The 27612-nt window shown below is 37.4% G+C and overlaps 1 protein-coding gene across 14 annotated transcripts in view; it reads left to right on the plus strand.

Moving 5' to 3' along the window:
- Window positions 1-27612, plus strand: part of CSPP1 (centrosome and spindle pole associated protein 1) — a 159115-nt gene that overhangs the window by 49815 nt on the left and 81688 nt on the right. For 13 of the 14 annotated variants that reach the window (XM_037735460.1, XM_017520217.2, XM_037735459.1 and 10 more), the window contains 6 exons: window positions 889-959; window positions 15040-15133; window positions 17023-17080; window positions 19335-19543; window positions 21808-21929; window positions 22288-22366. In XM_037735460.1, coding sequence (XP_037591388.1) covers window positions 889-959; window positions 15040-15133; window positions 17023-17080; window positions 19335-19543; window positions 21808-21929; window positions 22288-22366 — 633 coding nt within the window. The remainder of the gene's footprint in view (window positions 1-888; window positions 960-15039; window positions 15134-17022; window positions 17081-19334; window positions 19544-21807; window positions 21930-22287; window positions 22367-27612) is intronic. The other variant, XM_037735463.1, reaches the window with a different exon arrangement.

The raw sequence follows: 27612 nt of genomic DNA on the forward strand, positions 1-27612 counted from the left end.
AAATTGAAAAGGATTTTTCTTTTTCTTTTTTTTTTTCTTTGAGATGTGGTTTCACTCTGTCACCTGGGCTGGAGTGCAGTGGCATGATCTTGGCTCACTGCAACCTCCATGCCTCCTGGGTTCAAGCGATTCTCTTGCCTTAGCCTCCCAAGTAGCTGGGATTACAGAGAAATACCACCATGCCTGGTTAATTTCTGTATATTTAGTAGAGATGAGGTTTCACCATGTTGGCCAGGCTAGTCTTGAACTCCTGACCTCAAGCAATCTGCCTGCCTCAGACTCCCAAAGTATTGGGATTACAGGCATGAGCCACCGCTCCCAGGCTGAAAAAGATTTTATTTGAGAACCTATAGAGCCAATGAAGCAAGCTGAATAAAATGGTTTTTTTTTCTTTCTTTTTTGAGACAGGGTCTCACTCTTGTCATCCAGGCTGTAGCACGCAATGGCTCGATCTTGGCTCATTGCAGCCTCCACTTCTCTAATTCAAGCAATTCTTCTGCCTCAGCCTCCTGAGTAGCTGGGATTAAAGGCCTCGGCCATCATGCCTAGCTAATTTGTAGTTTTTAGTAGAGATGGGGTTTCACCATGTTGGCCAGGCAGTGACCTCAGGCAGTCTGCCTGCTTCGGCCTCCGAAAGTGCTGGAATTACAGGTGTGAGCAACTGTGCCTGGCCAAAATGTTTTTTTTTTTAAGCCTGAATACATTGGAGTTGCACTGTATAAAGAGACAGAATAACATGATTTTACCTTAACCTTAAAAATTTGTAAGTATTACAATGTCCCTAGTACTTTGAAAGGCTAATAACTCATATCTACGTTTTACTCTAAAATGTTGCTTCCTGAAAATTATCTGGATTTTAATTCACTCTTTTTCTCTTTTTTTCTTTAGTGCTCCAGACAATGGATCATCCAAATCTGCAAATCGAGAGATCTGTAGTCCTTTTGCAGGGATGCTGTTTGGTAGGTACAAAATTTCTAATTGGTTGGGTTTGTACAGAGTGTCTTATAATAGCTTTTTAGTGAGAACTCAATGTAATTAATACTACCTTTACTAATAGTAGAAAACATGTGTTAAGTGCTTACTTTACGCTAGATACTATGCTAATCATTTAACATATATAGCTCTATGTACAATTTTATTTTGTATTTAAAAAATTTTATATATCTATTTTTCATTCATGATCTTTATGAACACATCTATGTATAATTTTAAAGCTAAATTATTTAGTGAAGTACTTTCTATAGATGATAATGAAATTATTAGTTTCATTAATCTTTTTTTTGCAAGACGGATCAATCATTACAGCTAGTGCTCGACTTACGACCACGATTGGTTCCTACAGACCAGTCGTAACACGATTTGGTCGTAAGTTGAGTAGGCTATATGTACAGTACTGTGAAATGATGTTATAAAAATCTTTAAGTCATATTTTATCATAATTTTCTTTCATTATATATCGTAATTTTCTTTGTTCATTTTATGCCATTTGTATCATCTCTACACCATTTTGTTTCTTATTTTTACATTCGTCAGGTTTAAGTAAAACACTGCATTACTAGTACAACTGGTTTAATATTTGCAAAACATACAAAATTACAAAATACAGGTGCATACAAAAATACAAAATACAGGTGTAAAAATACCATAGGAAGCATTTTCCCAATTGCAAAACATATCAAAATATATAAACATGTATGAAACATTTTATTGGCCGCCGGTGCTTGGCTGCGGATCATTGATGTCATCATCTGAGGCAGCAGTTGGGGTTACCGTAGTTGGTTTTTTCATAAACATGGTGAGCTTTGTCTGAATTGTATGTTTCTTTTTTTCTTCATAAACTTCACAATACGGACGAAACACATCGTGCGCCATCCGTTCAATCCTTGGAAATCGTTCGATGTTTGGGTCCATTGCTTCGAAATGTATAAGAAGTTTATTCAGTAAAGATAAACTGTCTGAGAATCCCTTACTGGTGAACTTTCTTTCTGGCTCCTCCTCTTCTTTCTCTGCTTCTCTTCTTTCTTTTTCCGCCACTCTTTCTTCTTCCAGTTTGATTAGCTCTTCATTTGTAAGTTCTCCAGATTCATTGTCTAGCAACTCTTCGACATCTTCCATTTCACACTCCAAAGAAAGGTCTTTAGCGAGTTTTACTGTTTTTTCCCGAATCGTTTGAAATTCATGTTCACTGTCAAATCCATCAAAATCATTAACATAGCGCTTAACACAATTTTTCCAGATGCCATTCATGCACTTTGTCGTCACAGCCTCCCAGGTGGTAGCGATATTCTTCATACACATCAAAATGTTGTAGTGTTTCCAAAAATCTACAGCGGAGCAGTCATGGCTAGCAATTGTGGTCGTAAAGTTGAATGGTTGTAAGTTGCATAGGTCGTAAGTTGATCATTACCTGTACTAGTCAGTAATGAGCTTTTAATTCCATATTTTATTAGCACTCTGTTGCAGTGTGGCTTTTTTTTAACTTTATACCTCCCTTTTTATATGTATTTTATTGCACTTTAGGTTCTGGGGTACATGTGCAGAACACGCAGGATTGTTGCATAGGTACATACATGGCAATGTGGTTTGCTGCCTCCATCCCTGCCACCTATATCTGGCATTTCTCCCCATCTTATGCCTCCCCAACTCCCTACCCGCCACTGTCCCTCCCCTAGTCTCCCCAAGAGACCCCAGTGTGTGATGCTCCTCTCCCTGTGTCCATGTGTTCTCATTGTTCAACACCTGCCTATGAGTGAGAACATGCGGTGTTTGATTTTCTGTCCTTGTGGCAGTTTGCCGAGAATGATGGTTTCCAGTTTCATCCATGTCCCTACAAAGGATAGGAACTCATCTTTTTTTATGGCTGCATAGTATTCCATGGTGTATATGTGCCACATTTTCCTTGTCCAGTCTATCATTGATGGGCCTTTGGGTTGGTTCCAGGTCTTTGCTGTTGTAAACAGTGCCGCAGTGAACATACGTGTGCATGTGTCTTTATGATAGAATGATTTATACTCCTTTGGGTATATACCCAGTAATGGGATTGCCGAGTCAAATGGAATTTCTATTTCTAGGTCCTTGAGGAAGTGCCACACTGTCTTCCACAATGGTTGAACTAATTTACACTCCCACCAACAGTGTAAAAGTGTTCCTATTTTTCCACATCCTCTCCAGCATCTGTTGTCTCCAGATTTTTTAATGATCGCCACTGTAACTGGCATGAGATGGTATCTCAATGTGGTTTTGATTTGCAGTTCTCTAATGACCAATGATGAGAAGCTTTTTTTCATATGTTTGTTGACCACATAAATGTCCTCTTTTGAAAAGTGTCTGTTCATGTCCTTCGCCCACTTTTGAATGGGTTTGTTTGCTTTTTTTATTGTAAATCTGTTTGCTTTCTTTGTAGATTCTGGATATTAGCCCTTTGTCAGATGGGTAGATTGCAAAAATTTTTTCCCATTCTGTTGGTTGCTGGTTCACTCTAATGATTGTTTCTTTTGCTATACAGAAGCTCTGGAGTTTAATTAGATCCCGTTTGTCTATTTTGGCTTTTGTTGCCAATGCTTTTGGTGCTTTAGTCATGAAGTCCTTGCCTATGCCTGTGTCCTGAATGGTTTTGCCTAGGTTTTCTTCTAGGGTTTTAATGGTATTAGGTCTTATGTTTAACTTTTTAATCCATCTGAAGTTAATTTTAGTGTAAGGTGTCAGGAAGGGGTCCAGTTTCTGCTTTCTGCACATGGCTAGCCAGTTTTCCCAACACCATTTATTAAACAGGGAATCCTTTCCCCATTGCTTGTTTTTGTCTTGTTTGTCAAAGATCAGATGGTTGTAGATGTGTGGTGTTGCTTCCGAGGCCTCTGTTCTGTACCATTGGTCTATAATTCTGTTTTGGTACCAGTACCATGCTATTTTGATTACTGTAGACTTGTAGTGTAGTTTGAAGTCAGGCAGCATGATGCCTCCAACTTTGTTCTTTTACTTAAAATTGACTTGACTATGTGGGCCCTCTTTTGGTTCCATATGAAGTTTAATGTGGCTTCTTCTAGTTCTGTGAAGAGGGTCATAGGTAGCTTGATGGGGATAGCATTGAATGTATAAATTACCTTGGGCAGTATGGCCAGTTTCACAATATTGATTCTTCCTTACCATGAGCACGGAATGTTTTTCCATCTGCTTGTGTCCTCTCTTACTTCCTTGAGCAGTGGTTTGTAGTTTTTCTTGAGGAGGCCCTTTACATCCTTTGTTAGTTGTATTCCTAGGTATTTCATTCTCTTTGTGGCAATTGTGAATGGCAGTTCGTTCTTGATTTGGCTCTCTTTAAGTCTGTTATTGGTGTATAGGAATGCCTGTGATTTTTGCATATTGATTTTTTATCCTGAGACTTCGCTGAAGTTGCTTATCAGTTTCAGGAGATTATGGGCTGAGATGATGGGGTCTTCTAAATATACAATCATGTCATCTGCAAATAGAGACAATTTGACTTCCTCCTTTCCTAATTGAATACCCTTTATTTCTTTTTCTTGCCTGATTGCTCTGGCTAGAACTTCCAATACTGTACTGAATAGTAGGCGTGAGAGAGGGCATCCTTGTCTAGTGCCAGATTTCAAAGGGAATGCTTCCAGTTTTTGCCCATTCAGTATGTTGCTGGCTGTGGTTTTGTTGTAAATTGTTTTTATTATTTTTAGATACGTTCCATTGATACCTCATTTTTTGAGAGTTTTTAGCATAAAGGGCTGTTGAATTTTGTTGAAGGCCTTCTCTGCATTGATTGAGATAATCATGTAGTTTTTGTCTTTGGTTCTGTTTATGTGGTGAATTACGTTTATAGATTTGTGTATGTTGAACCAGCCTTGCATCCCCAGGATGAAGCCTACTTGATTGTGATGGATAAGCTTTTTGATGTGCTGTTGCAATCGGTTTGCCAGTATTTTATTGAAGATTTTTGCATCTGTGTTCATCATGGATATTGGGCTGAAGTTTTCCTTTCTTGCTGAGTCACTGCCAGGTTTTGGTATCTGGATGATGTTGGTCTCATAAAATGATGTGGGAAGGATTCCCTCTTTTTGGATTGTTTGGAATAGTTTCACAAGGAGTGGTACCAGCTCCTCTTTGTATGTTTCATAGAATTCAGCTGTGAACCCATCTGGACCTGGGCTTTTTTTGGTTGGTAGGCCATTAATTGCTGCCTCAACTTCAGCCTTTTTTATTGGCCTATTTAGGGTTTCGATTTCTTTCTGGTTTAGGCTTGGGAGGGTACAAGTGTCCAGCAATTTATCCATTTCTTTCAGGTTTACTGGTTTATGTGCATAGAGTTGTTTGTAGTAATCTCTGACGGTAGTTTGTGTTTCTGTGGGATTGGTAGTGATAACCCCTTTATCGTTTTTTATTGCATCTATTTGATTCTTCCCTCTTTTCTTTTTTCTTAATCTGGCTAGTGGTCTGTCTATTTTGTTGATCTTTTCAAAAGCTCAGCTCCTGGATTTATTGATTTTTTGAAAGATTTTTTGTGTCTCTGTCTCCTTCAGTTCTGCTCTGATCTTAGTTATTTCTTGTCTTCCGCTAGCTTTTGAGTTTTTTTGATCTTGCTCCTCTAGTTCTTTCAATTTTGATGATAGGGTGTCGATTTTAGGACTTTCCTTCCTTCTCATGTGGGCATTTATTGCTATAAATTTTCCTCCAGACACTGCTTTAAATGTGTCCCAGAGATTCTGGTACATTGTGTCTTTGTTCTTGTTGGTTTTGAAGCACATCTTTGTTTCTGCCTTCATTTCATTGTTTATCCAGTAAACATTCAAGAGCCAGTTGTTCAGTTTCCATGACCTTGTGTGGTTCTGAGTTAGTTTCTTAATCCTGAGTTCTGATTTGATTGCACTCTGGTCTGAGAGACTGTTACGATTTCCGTTCTTTTGCATTTGCTGAGGAGTGATTTACTTCCAATCATGTGGTCAGTTTTAGAGCAGGTGTGACGTGGTGCTGAGAAGAATGTATATTCTGTGGCTTTGGGGTGGAGGGTTTTTTAAATGTCTATTAGGTTTGCTTGGTCCAGGTCTGAGTTCAAGTCCTGGATATCCTTGTTAATTTTCTGTCTCGTTTAACTGTCTGATATTAACAGCAGAGTGTTAAAGGCTCCTACTGTTATCGTGTGGGAGTGTAAGTCTCTTTGCAGGTTGTTAAGAACTTGCTTTATGTATCTGAGTGCTCCTGTATATATTTAGGATTGTTAGCTCTTCCTGTTACATTGATTCTTTTACCATTATGTAATGCCCTTCTTTGTCTCTTTTGATCTTTTTTGGTTTAAAGTCTATTTTATCAGAGACTAGGATTACAACTCTTGCTTTTTTCTGCTCTCCATTTGCTTGGTAAATCTTCCTCCATCCCTTTATTTTGAGCCTGTGTGTATCCTTGCACGTGAGATGGGCTTCCTGAATATAGCACACTGATGGGTTTTGACTTTTTAATCAGTTTGCCAGTCTGTGTCTTTTGATTGGGGCATTTAGTCCATTTACATTTAAGGTTAATATTGTTATGTGTGAATTTGATCCTGCCATTTTGTTGCTAGCTGGTTGTTTGCCCATTAGTTGATGCAGTTTCTTCATAGTGTTGATGCTCTTTACCATTTGGTACGTTTTTGAAGTGGCTGGTACTGGTTGTTCCTTTTTATGTTTAGTGCTTCTTTCAGGACCTCTTGTAAGGCAGGCCTGGTGGTGATGAAATCTCTGAGCAATTGCTTGTTTGTAAAGGATTTTATTTCTCCTTTGCTTATGAAGCTTAGTTTGGCTGGATATGAAATTCTAGGTTGAAAGTTCTTTTCTTTAAGGATGTTGAATGTTGACCCGCACTCTCTTCTGGCTTGTGGGGTTTCTGCCGAGAGATCCGCTGTGAATCTGATGGGCTCCCCTTTGTGGGTAACCAGACCTTTCTTTCTGGCTACCCGTAGCATTTTTTTTCCTTCATTTCAACCCTGGTGAATCTGATGATTAGGTACCTTGGGGTTGCTCTTCTTGATGAATATCTTTGTAGTGTTCTCTGTATTTCCCGGACTTGAATATTGGCCTGGTTTGCTAGGTTGGGGAAGTTCTGGATAATATTCTGAAGAGTGTTTTCCAGCTTGGATTCATTCTTTCCATCACATTCAGGTACACCTAACAAACGTAGTTTAGGTCTTTTCATGTAATGCCATATTTCTTGGAGACTTTGTTCATTTCTTTTTACTCTTTTTTCTCTAATCTTTCCTTCTCATTTTATTTCATCGAGTTGCTCTTCAATCTCTGATATCCTTTCTTCTGCTTGGTCCATTTGGGTATTGAAACTTGTGTGTGCTTCGTGAAATTCTCGTGTTGTGTTTCTTAGCTACATCAATTCATTTATATTATTTTCTAAGCTGTTTATTCTCATTAGCATTTCATCAAACCTTTTTTTAAGGTTCTTAGTTTCTTTACGTTGGGTTAGAGCATGTTCTTTTAGCTCAGAGATGTTTGTTATTACCCACTTTCTGAAGCCTGTTTCTTTCAATTCATCAGATTCATTCTCCAGCCTTGTTCCCTTGCTGGTGAGGAATTGCGATCCCTTGGAAGAGGAGAGGTGTTCTGATTTTTGGTGTTTTCATTCTTTTTGCACTGGTTTCTTCCCATCTTAGTGGATTTATCTACCTGTGGTCTTTGTAGTTGATGACTTTTGGATGGGGTCTCTGAATGGTTATCTTTTTTGTTGATGATGAAGTTATTTCTTTCTGTTTTTTAGTTTTTCCTTCTAACAGTTGGGCCCCTCTGCTGTAGGATTGCTGGAGGTCCGCTCCAGACCCTGCTTGCCTGGGGATCACCTGTGGCATCTGCAGAACAGTAAGGGTTGCTGCCAGTTTCTTCTTCTGTTATCTTTTTCCCAGAAGGATACCCACCAGATGTCAGCCTGAACTCTCCTTTATGAGGCATCTCTTTGGATATACAGGGGTCAGGTAGTCGCTTGAGAAGACAATCTGTTCCTTATAGGAGCTAAAGTGCTGAGCTGTGAGCTCCATTGTTCCTTTCAGAGCTCCTGCTCCGGTATATTTATGTCTGCTGCAGCGGAACTGATAACTGCCTTTTTTTCCCCAGGTGCTCTGTCCTGGGAAGGTGGGGCTTTTATTTATAAGTTTGTGATATGCTGCTGCCTTTTTTCACAAATGCCCTGCCCAGCAAGGAGGTAGCCTAGTCATCTGCCAGCAGAGGCATTGCTGAGCTGCTCTGGGCTCTGCCCAGCTGCTGTGTGAACTTCTTTGCAGTTTTGTTTATAGAGGTGTAGTTAGAACTGCCTCTGTAATGGCTGTCTGCCTCAGTAATGGCGGACTGCCTCTGTAATGGTGGACTGCCTTGGTAATGGTGGAGTGCCTTGGTAATGGTGGACTGCCTCGATAATGGCAGACTGCATTGGTAGTGGTGGGCTGCCTTGGTATTGGTGGATGCCCTTTCCCCCATAGAACTGTACTGTCCTGGGTCCAGCTGTGCTGGCTATGAAACTCTCAGTCCAGAGCGTTTCAGATTGCTGGTCTTTGTGAGGGTAGGACCCACTGAGCCAGATCACCTGGCTCCCTGTTTCAGCCCCCCTTTTTTCAGTTGAATGGGCTATTCTGTCTCCCAGGTGTTCCAGGTGCCTTTTGAAATGGCTGCCCAGATTTGTGTGAGCTTTTGTGCGGAGACCCACTGTACCGGCTGAGACTCGTGGTGCTTTTCCGCCTGGGAATCTCCTGGTCTGTGGGCAGTAAAAACTCATTTGGAAATGTGGTGATCAGTCACCCTCTGTGTTCTTGCTTGGAGCTGCATTCCAGAGCTCTTCCTATTCAGCCATCTTGGATTGTCTCTATCCAGTGTGTCTGTTTTTAAAAAATATTTTGGTTTATATATGATAGTTTTTTTCCTTAATTCTTCTTTCTAGTTTCTTCAGCTAGTACAAAACTTTGTATTTTAGTTTATTTTCTCCAAATTAAACCTTTCTTTCGTTTGTTCTTTTCATGCAGTTTCTGAGAAGATATTTTGTTCAAATAATGATGATGGTCTAAATTTTCTGTTTATTGGAAATCAAGGTCATTGCTGAGTAGGTTGTTTTGCTGTATTAACACTTGTCACAATTTAATACCAGAAACTGTGAGGAGAGCTTTGTTTCTGGTTTATACCTTTAAATATCTGATAGAAGAGAGGTGTATTCTTTGTGTGAAAAGTGTTAGAAAAAAATGAACTGAAATTTGGTGTTAGTAACGTATATGAAGAAATTAAATAACACTTTAATTCAAATTAAAAACAGTCAGTAAATTAAATACTGGTTTTGAGACATATAATTACATTATATTCTTAGGTTTTTGCTCCCTTGTGAATTGCTGTTGTGAGAAAAATGGCATGCCACCAAGAATTTTATTCTAGTATAATATATGTAAGTGAAAATTGACGAGTTTAATCTATTAGTACCATGTAGAGGTATATATATTTTTTTATTTTTATTTTAAAAGACTATATTCTTTTGATATATTTTTTTTCTTTTTTTTTTTTTTTTTTTTTTTTTTTTTTTTTTTTTTTAGAGACTGAGTCTTGCTCTGTTGCCAAGGCTGGAGTGCAGTGCATGATCTTGGCTCGCTGCAACCTCTGCCTCCTGGATTCAAGTGATTCTCATGCCTCACCTTCCTGAGTAGCTGGGTGTACAGGCATGCACCACCACGCCTGTAATTTTTTGTATTTTTTGATTTTTGTATTTTTAGTAGAGACAGGATTTCATCATGTTGGCCAGGCTGGTCTCAAACTCCTGATCTCAAGTGATCTGCCTGCCTTGGCCTCCCAAAGTACTGGGATTATAGGTGTTATCCACGGTGCCTGGCAGGTGTATTTTATAAAACATGGTGAAATAAGAGAAATGTCTTTCTGAGCTGACAGCCTACTGATAAATAATTTTTATCAATAAAAGGATTATTCTACCCTGACCTTTTAATGATGATTGGCATGAGTTTGTCACTAATGCAAGCCAGGAATTATAGATGAATATTTGGTAAGACAGTGGACTCTAATGTTTAAAACAAACCATTAAAGTCATTTAATCCTTGTGGTTGATCTTTTCCTCCACAAACTATTTGTTCATACCTATAGGAAACTTATTTTCTCCAGAGACAGTACATTCCATCTTTAGATGGCTGTGATTGTTATGATACTCTTATTTCAATTGAACTAAAATTTATCTTCCTGTAATTTTGTCCCAAGGATGTCTCTTAGGGCCTTTTGCTTTACTTAAAAAGTAAGATAATTTATTTAGTTTAGAGAAAAATAAACATTATGGGGTTTATAATGGAACCATAGGTAATTTAGAAGTATGTTTTAAAATTTCTAAGTATTTGGGGATTTTCCTTCTTTTTGTTATTGACTGCTTGTTTAAGCCTCTTATGATCCAAGAATATAATTATTATAATTTCAGTTATTTCAGGTTTGTTGAATTTCTTTGACAAAGTTGTTTTTTGAGTGGCTCAGAATAGTCTGTCTTGGTGAGTGTTTAGCGTGTACTTGAAAGAATATGCATAGTGCAGTTGTTGAGTATAGTAGTTTATAAATGTGATTTAAGGCTGGGTGTGGTGGCTCATACCTCTAATCTCAGCATCTGGGAACCCCAAAGCAGGAGGATCACTTAATTGAGCCCAGGAGTTCGAGAGCAACCTGGACAACATAGGAAGACTATGTCTCTACAAAAAATAAAAAATAAAAAATTTGGCTGGGTGCAGTAGCTCACACCTGTAATCCCAAAGTGCAGGGAGCACTTTGGGAGGCTGAGATGGGCAGATCACGAGGTCAGGAGTTCGAGACCATTCTGGCCAACATGGTGAATCCCTGTCTCTACTAAAATACAAAAAATTAGCTGGGCGTGGTGGCATGTGTCTGTCATCCCAGCTACTTGGGAGGCTGAGGCAGGAGAATCGCTTGAACCAGGGTGTCAGAGGTTGCAGTGAGCTGAGATCATGCCACTGCACTCCAGCCTGGCAGCAGAGCGAAACTCTGTCTCAAAAAATAAAAAAGTAAATAAATTAGCTAGGCTAATTTATTAAATAAATAAATTAGTGGCACACACCTGTAGTCCCAGGCACTCAGGAGGCTGAGGTGGGAGGATTGCTTAAGCCTGGCAGGTTGAGGCTGCAGTGAGCCATGATTGTGCCACTGCACTGCAGCCTGGGTGACAGAGTAAGACCCTGTGTCAAAAAAAAAAAAGTGTCAGTTAGGTCAAGTTGGTTCATCGTTATGTTCATGTCTTGTATATCCATAATGAATTTTATCTGTTTCTATCAATTGCTTAGAGAGAAGTGTTGAATCCTCTTCTCTTTCCCTTAGTCTGGGGCCTGGACTGCCAGAGGGATTTTCTTAGTGTTCCTGCACTTCCCTGTTTTCAGCAAGACCTTCATGTTCTTGACAGTGAGGGCATCTCTCCACGCTTTTTCCTCCTCAGCAGTATATTGCTATTGCTTCCTACTTGATGCTGGACTGGTCCTGTGCATCTGGGCGTGAGGGATGAGTCTTTCTCAACATTTCTGTCATTGCCCAGGATAATAGCTAAACTCTTTTTTGTGTCTGAGGAGGGTTTTGCACCAGATTTTTCACCAGATTTTTTTGCCCTTCCCCTAACAATAACAAACCTTTGCTATATAAGAGTGTGGGATGTTGGGTCCAAGCTGATTTTCTGTCCCCCAACCAATAGCTTGCAGCTTTTGCTTTGTATGAAAGTCTGGAATGTGGACTATGTTTTGTGCCTGAATGTCACAGAAGTATCTCTTTCAGGTCTTCTGTATTGTTTGATCCCAGTTTTCCTAGTGAACATTTGGAAATTGTATTCAGGCAGAAACTCCAGTCGGTTGAATCTGGGCATGGTTTACTGAACAGATCCTTTGCTAATGGTCTCAAAAGGCTATAATAAAGGTATCCACTAGGCTGCCTTTTAACCGGAGGCTTGAGTGGGGAAGAATCTGCCTCTGAGCTAATTCAGATTGTTGGCAGAATTCATTTATTTGTGGCTGTATGACTGAGGGCACTGGCTTCTTGCTGGATACTTACTGGAGGCTGCCCACAGTTCCTAATGGCCATCTGCTGTTCTTTGCCGTGTGGGCTTCCTCACCATGATTGCCCACTTTATGCCAGCAAGAAGCCTCTATAAACTCAGGGAGGCCCAGTCCTTCTTTTAGGCTTTTCACCTGAGTATAGAGTATATCAGGTCCACCTAAGATAACCTCCCTTTTGATTACTTCAAATTAGTTGATTTGGTACCTTAGTTACCTCTGCAAATTTTTTTTTTTACCCTTCCATATTCTAGTGTATACAAGTAAGTCACAGGTGCCACCCATTCTCAAGGGGAGGCAATTATACAGGGATTCAGCAGGGAGCAGGGAACATAGTAGCCATCTTTTAAAATTTTTGTTTACCATTGTCACATTTCTATTACTAATGTTGCAGTCTCACCAATGCACTTTAATGTAGCAGTTTCTTGTCTGAACTAGTACCCCAGGTTCTTTGTGCCATGTCCAAGAAAATTAAGGAACATAGACACAAAGGTGGGATTGGGAAGTTTAATAAGTGAAGGAAAAGAAGCTCTTTGTAGGGTAGTGGGGAGTCCAAGTGAATTGCCAGGTTACAGCTGAATTAAAAAGCTTTTATAAGAAACTCTTCTTCCCTGTAGCAGTTTGAGTAACTTCTCTTGTAAAGCTGTTTGTGGAACTCCTGTTATCTTGTGCAGCTGTGGATATGTCTCTAGGCAAGCACTTCTCTTGTTTGTGTAACTGTGTGTTTGTTTTAGATAAGCCAACCCCGCCCCCATGCAAATTCCTATAATGAATGTGCCTGAAAAGGGGAGGAAACTTTTTCCTGGTTATTTACTAATTAGACAAAGAACGAGGAGCTCTATGCTGGACCCTGTTTGCTTGTCTGTTCAGGTGCAGTCTGATTTTTTTTCCCACCAGGTTGTTTTTTTTACCTGTTGCTGTGACTTTTCAGGCAGGCTTCTTCTGCAGTCTGAATTTTTTCTAAATGATTTTTCCTTTACTTTTCGCTCACTAAAGACCAATTTGGTCTGAGTTTGGTTTTAAGCTTAGCTAGGGACCTCTAGAGTAGCCTTCCTTTCAGAGAATAGTTTAGCTTTACTACTACAGTGACCTTTCTGACATGTTCCCTGAAAGACCACCAAGAACCTAGCTGGCTGGAGCTTGAATTTCGCTCCTTTGTTTCAGGTCTGAGAATTGTTCAGCTTACATGTCCTCTTTAGTTTGTTGCCAGACTGAATGGAATTTCACTCTGTGAATACACAGAGTAGCACACTGCAAAGTCTGAAGGGACCGCCTGTGGATTTCTGGAGCTCTTTTTATGTTTCCTGTTGGATCTTTGCTCCATAGCTTCCAGCCATTTTAGCCTTCCTGAATTTTGCTTTTTATCTACTCAATTTAGCTCAGTTTCCTGGGCCCTCTTTGGGTTATCTTTACTTCTTTGCCTATATCTGTGGTCTGGAAATTTCACTTGGGCAGAAATTGGGTGATTATAGGGCTTACCTCATTTATTTTCCTTCCCTTAGTTACTACAGTTCTGCACTACCTATTGTCCAGTGTCTGGAAAGCAATTATTTTGTGTATTTTGCCCAGTTTTCCAGAGTTTTTTGTTGTTGTTGTTTGTTCTTTTAAACAGTGTGAGGCTAAGTCTTGCGTTTGTTATTCTATCATGGGTCGGAAGTAGAATGAGAATATTTACTTTTATTATAAAACACAGTTATTAGCCTTAATGTAATTTATTGTACCTCTATGAGATCTTCACTGTTGCTGACATTTATACTTAATGGACAAAAAAAATAAAATGCTTAAAGATGCTGTGTGCCCATTGATGGTTGGAGACCAATAATGAAGGCAGGACAGAAATTGCTCTTTCAGTTGCATTCTTGATACCCTGTGATTTTTGTAGTGTTCCAGATCTTGCATATCTAGATTAAGAGGTATTTTATGTCATTAACATATGCAATAATAATAATCTTGTCTGCATTCAAAATTTTTGATTAACTGGATTTTTGTATAAGGAATACCAGGCTTAGGGGTTTGTATTTCTTCCTGTAGAATTGAAGTTTTTTGAGCAGGGTGCCAGTTTGATTAGTGTATTTTTTTTTTTGAGACAGAGTCTTTCTCTGTTGCCATTCTGGAGTGCAGTGGTGCGATCTGGGCTCACTGCAACATCCACCTCCTGGGTTCAAGCAATTCCCCTGCCTCAGCCTACCGAGTAGCTGGGACTACAGGCTTGTACCACCATGCCTGGCTAATTTTTTGTATTTTAGTAGAGACGGGGTTTCACCGTGTTGGCCAGGATGGTCTTGATCTCCTTGACCTGATGATCCGCCTGCCTCTGCCTCCCAAAGTGCTGGGATTACAGGTGTGAACCACTGCGCCTGGCTTGATTAGTGTATTTTATGACAGTTAATATTACATAGTGTGCTGGATGTATTGGAGTAGGGAGAAAGGAGTTGAGAAGACTGGTTTTTAGTGAGGAAGTTATTGCTGCAATCCAGGTCAGTTGTAGAGAGGACTTATCCAAGGTTAATGGCTCTGAGAATAGAAAGGAGGGGGCCTCATATGAAGTGAATAGGAGAGAACAAGCAATCCAAGTTATAGTGAGATTTTGAGACTCCATTATCGGACCATTAATAGAAAATGAAGAGGGGCAGTTGGTTTTGTGATGCTTGTTTGGGATGGAAATGTTAAATTTATAGGACTTACGGAAGATATTAATGGAAATATTTAGATTTTTAGAAAAATGGGTTTGGGTAAGAATATTCTGTTATTTAGGAAAGTTTTTGACTAAAGGTAGACTCATGGGCATGATTGCTGTATCTTGTGTTTGATACATAGTAGGTACCATTAATTACAAAATTAATTGAAAAAGGACTGATACATGTGATTTTTTTTCCTTCTATATTTCTTGCATATTCAGTAATTATATAATTAAGATGTAGTTTTTAAGGACTTGACTTCTAATTGCATATGATGCTTAAGAGTTAAGATTGCATTTTTTTCTTACCACTATCTAGGAGGTGAAGATCGAGAACTTATTCAGAGAAGGAAAGAGAAATACAGACTAGAATTATTGGAACAAATGGCTGAGCAACAGAGGAACAAGAGACGGTAATGAAAGGTTTGCATTTAAAAGAGATATTTTGAGTTTAAAATGCATTTGTGTAAAATGGCATGGTGGTTAAATAATGGGTTGTCTTTCTGATATGCTTTTTGATGTGTAAATCACTTATATTTTAATCTCTACATGGGAAATTAACAAGGAAAATAAATACTGAGAGTTTTTTTTTTTTTTGTCATAAGTAACAAATGAGAGTATTTGTGTATTCTATAATAGGCCTTTTACTTCCTTCATTGATTTCTTCAGTTTCTGATTTAAGGTAGCTTTTAATATTATAGATATGCCCATTGGATTATCCCATATACAGTAAGAAATATAAAGTATTTTTTGCCATATGAAATGGTATGCACACATGTATTATATCCTATAAATTTTACATTTCCATCCCAAACGAGCATCTCAAAACCAACCACCCCTCTTCATTTTCTATTAGTGACCCATTAATGGAGCCTCAAAATCTCACTATAACTTGGATTGCTTGTCCTCTCCCATTTACTTCATATGAGGTCCCTTCTTTTTCCTATTGTCAGAGCCATTAACCTTGGATAAGTCCTTTCTACATCTGACCTGGATTGCAGCAATAGCTTCCTAACTAATACATAGTCTTCCCAACTCCTTTCTCCCTGCTCCAGTAGATCCAGCACAGTATGTAGTATTAATTGTCTTAAAATACACTAATCAAACTGGCACCCTGGTCAAAAAACTTCAATGGCTTCCTCAATTCTACAGGAATGGTAAATCACAATTATTTATATTGTATATAGGTGTCATTATTTGTAGTTTTTTATGTTGAAATACCTGTGAGATATTAATTATAGTTTAAAATTAGGAACAGAGATCTTGTTTTAAGAGAATTTGAGACTTGTTATCTCTTAGTTTTTGCCCTTTTCCCTCTATCTCAGAGGAAGCCAATATCTACCGTTTGATGTTAACTGTCTTCAATATCATTTTTTAAAAAAACTGTTATTAGGAAGTATTATATGTATTAAATATACATGTACCCTAAGAGTTTTTTTTTTTTTTTTTTTTTTTGTAGAGATTTTATTTTTGTGTTGAGAGTGAGTTTATGAGTATTAATGAATGCTGAGTGTATGATAGAATATATTGTTTGCTAGAAAGAACGATCAAGGAAAACCTAGCCAACCCGTCCCCAAGTGGAAAACCACTTGGGGCATTCCAGAGTGGCAGGACAATGTATAAATATCACACTAGTTAAAACAATTCTTGGAGATATCTGACCCTGACCCTGTGGCTCCCTCGTGGAGAATACCTTTTAGTTTGTCTGTGGTTAGTGTTAAGTGGGTAACAGCTGCTTACTTGGTATATTTTTGTGTTACGAGAAAATACAGAACACCTGTTTGTTAATAATAATCACCTGTTCAGAGAGACTAGGTAGCTCAGAATGTGCCCGAAGCCTTCAGCCTAGGATGCTGTCAGTCCCTGAAGCTCTCAGTTCAGAAGGCTGCTGCCCGAGCCACCCATTCCCCCCACCCATCCTTAGACCCACTTTGCTGTTCTGTCTGGGGGTCTGTCCGTCATTGCCTTCAGCACTGGCTGGGTGGAGGTCTCTCTGGCTGAGCTGGTACTCGGTATTTTTGTATTTTATTTTATATGAATTGCTTAGTCTTTGAAATACTCCAGGCACTAGTTTAGAGATAGGTAGTCTAAGTTAGTTACATGTGAATTCTAGTTTACTTTGTATCAAGTAAAATAATTTGGCTTTCAGTATTATTTAAGGCTGTATTGTCAGTTGAAGGAATTACTTGTTTTTGGAGATGTATTGCATAGACTTTGTGTGTAAGCATATTTCAATGATGATTTATAATTTTGATAGCGTTTACTATATCTTTTTAATATATAAAACTTTAATTTTGTTTAGAGAAAAAGTTTTAGAACTCAGGGTTGCTGCGTCTGGAGCACAAGACCCTGAGAAATCGGTAAGAGTTTCTGGCATTTTTTAATGTTTAATCTTTCATTCAAATGATCCTCAAATGAGGAGGCAGGTGGGGTTAGAGAATATTGGGGGAAAAAGAGTAGGCCAGTTTACTGTAATAAAATAAACTAAATTGACTTCTCATAAAGTGTAAATTCTCTTAATTATTTCCTTGAGATAATTTTTCATTTGTGTCATTTTTTAAAAGTTTATTTTAAATTAGTTCTCTCTGTTTTGTTCATATGTACTCTTCCATGGAAAAGTTATCTTGGTTAAATTTACAGTTGATGTTAATATTTTTCTTGAGTGTATCTTGACCACTTACTTATATTGGAGTGATTCCAAGGAAACTGAAAACTGTATTCTGAAAGCATTTTAATAATTGTTACTTAATGTAAAATTAGAGACATAATCTTATTTTTACTTTAATTTTGCAATTCTCATCATTAAGTGGAATGAATTACTCACATCATTGCAGTTAAGTAAGGAGGAGGTATTAATTTATTGCTTTTACCACAATTTACTTTTTCTGTAGTAGGATATGTAGTATTTATTTCTAAGGCAGGTTTGTTTCATCTTTGAATGATGATTAAGACCATTAATTTCATTAAAAAGTTTATTAAAAAGTTTGTTCTTGGCCGGGCGTAGTGGCTCAAGCCTGTAATCCCAGCACTTTGGGAGGCCGAGGCGGGTGGATCACGAGGTCAAGAGATCAAGACCATCCTGGTCAACATGGTGAAACCCCGTCTCTACTAAAAATACAAAAAATTAGCTGGGCATGGTGGTGCGTGCCTATAATCCCAGCTACTCAGGAGGCTGAGGCAGGAGAATTGCCTGAACCCAGGAGGCGGAGGTTGCGGTGAGCCGAGATCGTGCCATTGCACTCCAGCCTGGGTAACATGAGTGAAACTCCGTCTCAAAAAAAAAAAAAAAAAAAAAAAAAAAGTTTGTTCTTAAAAAGGATGCAGCAACTTTTGATTTGCTTTTACTTAGGCTAAGAGTATATCCCTGTGGGTAATACTGCACCAGCATTACTCCTGGTATGCTTCTGACTATGCCTAGGAAAAATGTTTAGATTAACCTGAGAAATCATTCCTGATAACCATGGTAGAAAAAAAAGATAAATTTCAAAACTAAATATATTTTCTTATATCAATCAAAAGTTTCCTTTTAGAAGGTGAGCTTTTTAATGTAATATGTTGGCATGTTAAATTTTGAATTTATGGTTACACTAGTGTGTGACAGACCTTATTTATCTTTGAATTGAAGCTCCTATAGAGTGTCAAGTTGATTTAAATAAATAAATAATTAGAGGCAACAGGCCTTTACTTTTGATGATGTACAAATCTTAGAAAAGGACACATAAGTGATGTTCTAAAGTAGAGATTAGCAAAGTGTGGCCTGTGGTCAAATTTGTTTGCTGCCTCTTTTCATTAAAAAAAAAAGTTTGATTGCAGCACAGCCTTGCTCATTTGTTGACATAATATTTGTGGCTGCTTTAGCACTATGGCTGAGTCTGATCATTATGAAGGACTATGTAGTCTTGCAAATCCTAATCTATTTATTATCTAGCCCTTTACAGAAAGCATTTGCTGACCCTGTTTTACAGAATACTTTGATAACAGAAATGGCAATTAGAGAAGTAGCATAGTGTCATAGTACATAGAAAGAATACTACAGGTATATTTAAAGTTAGTATCTGACTCAAGCCTTTGCCTATTTACTAATAGTGAGAGCTTAGGTGATCTGTTACTTCTCAGAGAGCCTCAATCACCCATTTATAAAATAATAATTAGATATTCAGAGTCTGGCCTGCGTGGAGGCTCACACCTATAATTCCAGCACTCTGGGTGGCAGAGGTGGGCGTATCATTTGAGGCCAGGAGTTCGAGACCAGCCTGGCCAATGTGGTGAAACCCCCTCCTATACTGAGAATACAGAAATTAGCTGGGTGTGGTGGCAGGTGTCTGTAATCCCAGCTACTCTGAGGCTGAGGCGGGAGAATTGCTTGAGGACAGGAGGTAGAGGTTGCTGTGAGCCAAGATTGTGCCATTGCACTCCAGCCTGGGTGACAGAGTGAGACTCTGTCTCAAAAATAAATAAATATAGAAATAGATATTCAGAGTCTTTTATAGCTGAAAAATCTGTGATTCTGTGACTATCTTAAGTGCCTGCTGGGATAGGAGGTCTTTTGAGGTCCCTTCCACCTTTAAATTTATGATTATATGTAACAAACAGATTTTTTTTTCTTTATTTTAGCCTGATAGACTAAAGCAGTTTAGTGTGGCACCAAGACACTTTGAAGAGATGATACCACCTGAAAGACCCAGAGTAGCTTTCCAGACACCTCTCCCTCCTTTATCTGTCCCATCTGTCCCACCCATCCCATCAGTTCATTCTGTTCCTTCTCAAAATGAAGATTTGCAAAATGGACTCAGCAGCGCCCTTGGTGAAGTGGTACCTCCCAGGTGCTTGTTTAAATGTTTTGTATTTGGGAATTAGGTAAGGTATTGCTATATTTTATGTTTAAAAGGATGTGCCGAAGCAGATGATGTTGTTCTTCAGAGATTTTGTGCAATTAAACAGTTTTGTGAAATAATTTCTTTGAATTTTTTTCTCTGCTATTATAAAAATGGGAAATTCTTTAAACATTGTTTAAAGCTGATTTTGTATCTTTAGAATGAATCACCAAGTACATTTTTGTATTTAATTTTAGGTCATATTTTGGGATGTCTGTTTTTGATATCTTTTAACATATAGAAGTTGTGCATTCTTTTTCAATTTTGTTGTTTCCACTTGGCAAACATTGAATTCATCAATTTGTGCAGAAAAAGTTTCTAATGTGGCTCNCATATAATTTTATTTTAGCTTCTGTTTCCATCAGCTCATTTTCTGTGATTACTTCTGGGCTGTGTGACTCAAATGCCTGAAATAAAAATTAAAACCTGTAATTTAGGTATTGGAGTAAAGATTTGATTTCTGTAGGTAAAAGGCATCGTGCTGTAATAGATTATACCTAAAGAAAATCCTGTTGTTGATATTTTCTGGGCTATACTTTCTTCTTTGTAAGACTTGGGCTTATTTTTTGTTCACTATTAGTGTATTAATTATAAAATGTATGTAAATTTAGGGGTGTTTTTCTTAACTTTTTTGAACATTGATATTTTCTGGGCTATACTTTAGTCTTTCAGTAGGAGTTGGTCTTTTGGTTACTAACCAATTGTAGGAGTGTATTTACTGTACTTATCAGGGGCCCTGTGTTTTTCATCTGCTGGCTTCCTGACTCAAGTAGGAGGGATTGGAATTGCAGAGCATTTCATGGTGGTCTCAGCATTGAATTAGGAATTGAAATGATTGGCTTTCCTATCTGGATTTTGGGCAAACTACACCTTTGTTGAAGTTAGTTTTCTCATTTGTAAAAGTAGAGTAGTATTATATATGTATTTTCATGTCTATAATTACAGGGTTGTTGTAAGGATTAGCTCGTATAAATCTCTCTAAAATGTGATTTAATGGGCCGGGCACTGTGGATCATGCCTGTAATCCTAGCACTTTGGGAGGTCGAGGCAGGCAGATGAGGAGGTCAGGAGTTCAAGACCAGCCTGGCCAACATGATGAAACCCCGTCTCTACTAAAAATACGAAAATTAGCTGGGCATGGTGGTGCATGCCTGTAATCCCAGCTACTTGGGAGGCTAAGGCAGGAGAATCGTTTTAACTGGGGAGGCAGAGGTTGCAGTGAGCCAAGATCACGCCACTGCACTCCAGTCTGGGCTACAGAGTGAGACTCTGTCTCAAAAAAAAATTTTTTTTTATTTAGTGATCATCAGTGGCTAGTAAATATGAAAAATATTCCCTACTACAGAGAACTTCAGTGCCCTCTTTGTTCTTTGGAATTATTTTGTAGTATATGACAAGGGAGAACCTGTTAAGGTACAACAGTGAGAACATTCTAGAATGCTATCTATTCATTTAAAGGAATTTGCCTTTGTCGCTTTTACTACTAAAAAATATTGCATTGGTGGAAATACAGAGATATTTCTTAATCAGTAATGAAGTGCTAATGTAGAGGTTCAGAAGTTTTAAATTATGAAATACTAAAGATTATGTCAATACTTTACTGTTGATATTTAAGTGATTTTTATTTTACGTTAAAAAATACATTTCCCCAGTCAGACTGAACCATTTATGCTCTCACTGTTTTGTAGCTCTTTGCCTTCTCTTCCTTGATTGTCCTTCCTCCAACACTAGCCCGCTCCAGTAGCATGGCTTAAGCGTTGCCTCTTCTGCAAAGCCTTATGTGTGCTTTCTTTCTCTCCCTCATGTGATTTAAATGTCTCTGCTCCTGTTCCTGTAGCACTCTGCATCCACTTCTGTTACTTAATTTGCTTGTACTTACTTGACTCTACGTGTTTATTTTCATGTTACTCTTAAGGGACAGGGATCATGTCTCTCTGTATTTGATACTGGTACATAGTGCCTGTTGGATATTAATTGATTGAATATTAACTCAGGTTTTCATCTTACATAAATACACCTGAAATTCTGAAATCCTATGTAATATTATTTGCTTTTTGAGTCATAATTTTTGATGAATGATTGGAGCAAGATGATGACTTTTTCTAAAGTAGTGGTAGGATTTTCAGTACTGTTTTTGGAAAAGAATAATATCTTGATTTAAAAAAAATCGCAATGAAATATGAGAAGAATTTTTCATTTTTCTTTTCGTACAGGATTGCACCTCTGCCTCCACCTCCCCTACCACCACCTTTGGCTACTAATTATCGAACTCCTTATGATGATGCATACTATTTTTATGGGGCCAGGAATACTTTGGATCCCAGTCTAGCTTACTGTAAGTTGTCTATAGGGTAAACATTTTCTCCCTCAGTGGCTCAATAAGGAAAATTGGTTTTTGTGTAAATGGAAAATATCTAAATGAGAAAAGCACAGCTTTTCTTAATTCAGATGTTATATATTGACTTAATAAATGCCATATTTTAAAGCCCAGTTATATTTTATAGCTCCTTTTTATCTTGATTTAAGAAATAACGATTGTGTTTTCTTATGTTGTTCTTTGCTAACTTCTAACCCAGAAGGAAATATTGATGGTTTTCCCTACATAACATTTTGATTATGTACGTTTTTTTCTGGAGGAATAAATAAAATGTTATTAAATGGTTATCCTAAATAAACTTTTCTTTTCTTTTAAGATGATTCAGGAATGATGGGAGTACAGCCTGCAGCTTATGTTAGTGCTCCTGTCACCCACCAACTAGTACAACCTATTGTGTAAGTTATTAGTTAAAAGAATAATTTTCCCCCACTTTTTATTTTGTAAAGATACACATAGCCTAAAAGCTACCATGCTAACATTTTAAAGTGTACTATTTATTGGTATTTAATATTTTCATAATGTGCAACCAATACCACAATCCGTCTTCAGAACTCTTTCATCTTGTAAACTGAAACTCGATACCCATTAAATAATAGTGGTGTACCTCCACATTCTCTTACCCCCATTCTCTGGCAACCACCATTCTGTTTCTGATTTTGACTACTCCATGGACCTTATATGAATAGAATTATATAATATTTATCTTTTTGTGACTGGCTTATTTCACTTAGCATAATGTCGTAAAGGTTCATCTGTGCTGCAGCGTATTTCAGAATTTTTTTTCTTTTTACGGCTGAATTATAATGCATTATAATTGTATACAACATTTTGCTTATCTGTCCATTTATCCATCAGTGGACATTTTGGATTGCTTCTACATTTTGGCTATTTGTGAATAATGCTGATGTGAACATGAGTTTACAAATATCCCTTTGAAATCGTGTTCTCAAATTTTTTGGGTCTGTACCTAGAGCTGGAAATGCTGAGTCATATGGTAATTCTGTGTTTAATTTCTTGAGGAACTACCATACTGTTTTCCACAATGGCTGTACTTTTTTATATTCTCACCAATAGGGCACAAGGGTTCCAGTTTCTCCACATCTTTGCCAATACATATATTCTTTTTCTTTTTTTTATAGTAACCATTCTAATGAGTATGAGATGGTATTTCATTGTAGTTTTGATTTGCATTTCCCTAATGATTACTGAGGTTGAACATCTTTTCATATGCTTATTGGTTGTTTGTATATCTTCTCTGGAGAAATGTCTTTTCAAGCACTTTGCCCATTTTTGAGTTAGGTTGTTTTTTATTGCTGAGTTTTCAGAGTCCTCCATATATCCTGGTTATTAGTACAATATCAGGGATATGATTTGGACATATTTGCTCCCTTTCTGTCTTGATACTGCCTTTTGATGCACAAAATTCTTAAATTTTCATAAAGTCCAATTTGACTATTTTTATTATTGTTGCCTGTGTCTTTGGTGTTGTGTCCAAGAGATCATTGCCAAATCCAACATTCTGAAGCTTTTGCCCTATGTTTTCTTCTGAGAGTTTTATAATTTTAGGTCTCATATTGAGCTGTTTGAGTAATTTGAGTGAATTTTTGTTTATGGTATTGCATAAGGATTCATCTTAGTTATTTAGTATGTGGATACTCACTTTTCTCAGCACCATTTGTTGGAAAGACTGTCTTTTTTGCATTGAGAGATACTGGCATTCTTGTTGAATATCATTTGACCAAATACACGAGGATTTATTTCTGGGCTATCTATCCTATTCTTTGAGTGTGTATGTCTTCCTTTATCCCAGTACCATAGTATTTTGGTTACTGTTGCTTTGAATGTTTGGAAATCAGGAAATGTGAGTCCTCCAGCTTTGTTTTTTTCAATATTGTTTTGGCTATTTTGGTTCCTTGAAGATGCCATATGAATTATAGGATGAATTTTTCCATTTCTGCGGAAAAGTCATTGGGATTTTGGTGGGGAATGTATTGAATCTTTGGGTAGTTTTGACACTTTAACAGTGTCACATCTTCTGATCTGTGAACATAAGATATATGTCCATTTATTAATCTCTTTTAAAATGCCTTTCAGCAATATTTCATAGTTTTCATTGTATAGGTATAGGTCTTTCACTTCTTTAGTTAATTCCTAAGTATTCTTATGCTTTTATAAATGGAATTCCTTTCATAATTTTCAGATTGTTCATTGTATTAGTGTATAGGGATGCAGCTGAATTTTGGGTGTTGATTTGTATCCTGTTACTTTGCTGAATTCATTTATTTTAATAGTTTTGTTGTGGAATCTTGGATTTTCTGCAAATAAGATGATAACATCTGTGAACCAAAATAATTTCACTTTTTCTTTCTCATTTGGATACCTTTTATTTATTTTTCTTTCTTAATTACTTTCTTAATTTCTTAATTACTCTGGCTAGAGCTTCCAGTACTATGTTTAATAGAAATGGCAAAAGTGGGCATCCCTGGCTTGTTCCTGATGTTAGAGGAAAAGGTTTCAGTCTCTCACTGTTGAATATGATATTTGCTGTGGGTTTTCCATATATGGCTTTTTATTATGTTGAGGTAATTTCAATTCCTAGTTTGTTGAGTTTTAACAATGTAAGTGTTAACTGTTGTCAAATACTTTTTCTGTATTGCGATGATCATGTTTTTTTCCCTTCATTCTGTTATGTGGTATATTGATTGATTTTTATGTTTAACCATATCCATCCTTGCATTTCAGGAATAAATTTCACTTAGTCATGGTATATAATCATTTTAATATGCTGCTGGATTTGGTTTGCTAGTATTAAGGAGTTTTGCATCAGTGTTCATATGTGATATTGTTGTAGTTTCCTTTAGTGTCTTTTTCTAGCTTTGGTATAAAGTGTAATGCTGGGCTTATAGAAGGAATTAGGAAGTGTTCCCTTTTCTTGAACTTACTGAAAAAGTTTGAGAAGGATTGATGTTAGTTCTTTAAACGTTTGTTAGAATTTACCGGTGAAACCATCAGGTACAGGCTTTTTGTTGTTGTTGTTATATAATTACTGATTACAGATTCAATTTCTTTAATAACTAGTTATAGGTCTATTCAGATTTTCTTTTTCTTCATAATTTAGTCTTGATAGTTTTTATTTCTAGGAATTTGTTCATATCATCTTGGTTATCCAGTTTGTTGGCACATAACTGTGGATAGTATTCCCTTACAGTCCTTTTTTATTTTTATAAGATTAACAGTGATGTCCCTTTGTGAATTCCTGATTTTATTTTTTATTTTTATTTACTTATTTTTCTGAACTCATTCTTCCCATCACAGAATTCCTGATTTTAACAGAAGATTCGGAGCCTTCTTGTTGGTCAGTGTAGCGAACCATTTATCAATCTTGTTGGTCTTTTCAAATAACAAACTATTGGTTTGATTTTTTTTTTTTTTTCTGTTATTCTAGTTTCTGTTTCATTGATTTCTACTGTAACCTTTTAAATTTCCTTCCTTCTGCTTACTTTGGGTTCTGTTTGCTATTATTCTTCTAGTTTCTAGAGATGGAAATCTTAATCATTGATATCTCTTCCATTCTTTTGGTATATATACTTAGAGCTATGAGCTTTCCTCTTAGTACTGTTTTTGCTATATATGCTTTAAGTTTTGGTATGTTGTCTTTTCATTTTCATTCCTCTCAAAATATTTAAAAAAATTTCTTTGTCAACCTATTGGTTATTTTCAAATTTGTTGTTTAATTTCCACATAATTGTGAATTCCCCGAGTTTCCTTCTGTTATTCATGTCAAATATAATTACATTGCAGTTGGAGAACAAACTTTGTATGATTTCAGTCAGTCCTTTTTAATTTATTGAGGCTTATTTTATGACCTAACATGGTCTGTCCTGGAGAATGTTCCACATGTACTTGAGAAGAATGTATATTGTCCTGTTGGTGAGTGTATTTTTTTATAAATGTTTTTTAGATCTGGTTGGTTTATAGTGTCATTTCTTTGTTGATCTTCTGTGTAATTGTTCTATTATTAGAAGTGAACTATTGAAATCTCCAGCTGTGTGTGTGTGTGTGTGTGTGTGTGTGTGTGTGTGTGTGTGTGTATATACACAGCCTTGCTCTGTCACCCAAGCTGGAGTACAGTTGTGAGACCATAGTTTGCTGTAGCTTCAACCTCCTGGACTTAAACAGTCCTCCTACCCCAGCCTCCCGAGCAGCTAGGACTACAGCCGTGTGCTACTGCACCTAATTTATTTTTTGTAGAAACAGGGTCTCCCTGTGTTGCCCAGGGTGATCTTGAACTCCTAGCCTCAAGCAATCCTCTCCCCTCAGCCTCCCAAAGTACTAGGAATACAGGCATGAGATACCGTACCTGGACTCCAACTATTATTCTTGAGTTGTCTATTTTTCTATTCAATTCTGTCAGTTTTGTTTCGTCTCTTAGGTCTCTCATTATATGCATATATTTATAATTGTGTCTTATTGAGGATTTGACCCTTTTATTAGTAGCAGAGATTCTTCTCTGTCTCTAACAGTTTTTGTCATAAAGTATTTTTAGTTCAATATACATGTTGCTGTTCTGGTTCTCTTTTAGTACTGTTTGCATGGTGTATGATTTTTCATATTTACCCTCAAATTATTTGTATCTTTGAATCTAAAGGACGTCTCTCTATAGACAGAATGCAGTTACTTCCTGGTTTTTATGCTTGCCATTTTGCAATTTTTTTCTATATGCCTTATGTCTTTTTATTTCTCTAATCCTCCCTTATTACCACCTTCTTTTTTTGGGGGGTGGGAGGCGGAGACAGGGTCTCATTCTGTTGCCCAGGCTGGAGTGCAGTGGTGTGATCACAGCTCACTGCAGCTTTGAACGTCTGGTCTCAAGCACTCCTTCCACTCTAACCACCCAAGGAGCTGGAACTACAGGCACATGCCACCATGCCTGGCTGATATTTGTATTGTTTGTAGAGATGCGTTTTGCCATGTTTCCCAGGCTGGTCTCAAACTTCTGGCTCAAGTGATCCACCTGCCTCAGCCTCCCAAAGTGCTGGGATTACAGGCATAAGCCATCATGGCCAGGCTCTTAGCTTCTTTCGTGTTAAATATTTAATAGCATTCAATTTTGATTTCTTTGTTGCTTTCTGCATAATTTTGAATTTTTTTGTAGTTTCCCTACAGATTAAAATTAATAATTTAAAATGAGTTTAGATTAATAGCAACTTAATTTCAATTACACAAACTTTTTCTCTAATATAATGTCATTCCTTTTCCTCTGTTTGATGCTATTGTTGTCATATAATTTACACTTTTATACATTTAAGTCCCAACACAGTTTTATAATTATTGCCTTAGGCAGTTGTCTTTTATTAATTAATTTTCTTTAGATGAAGTCTTGCTCTGTTGCCCAGGCTGGAGTACAGTGGCTTGATTTTGACTCACTGCAGCCTCTGCCTCCCAGGTTCAAGTGATTCTCTTGCACCAGCCTCCTGAGTAGCTGGGACTACAGGCTTGCACCACCACGCCCAGCTAATTTTTGTAGTTTTTAGTAGAGACTGGGTTTCACCATGTTGGTCAGGCTGGTCTCGAATTCCTGACCTCGTGATCTGCCTACCTTGGCCTCCCAGAGGGCTCTGATTACTTTAAAGCTCAGGCT

Source organism: Cebus imitator, unplaced genomic scaffold (assembly GCF_001604975.1).
Source record: "Cebus imitator isolate Cc_AM_T3 unplaced genomic scaffold, Cebus_imitator-1.0 Scaffold817, whole genome shotgun sequence".
In the NCBI taxonomy this organism is placed as follows: Eukaryota; Metazoa; Chordata; class Mammalia; order Primates; family Cebidae; genus Cebus; species Cebus imitator.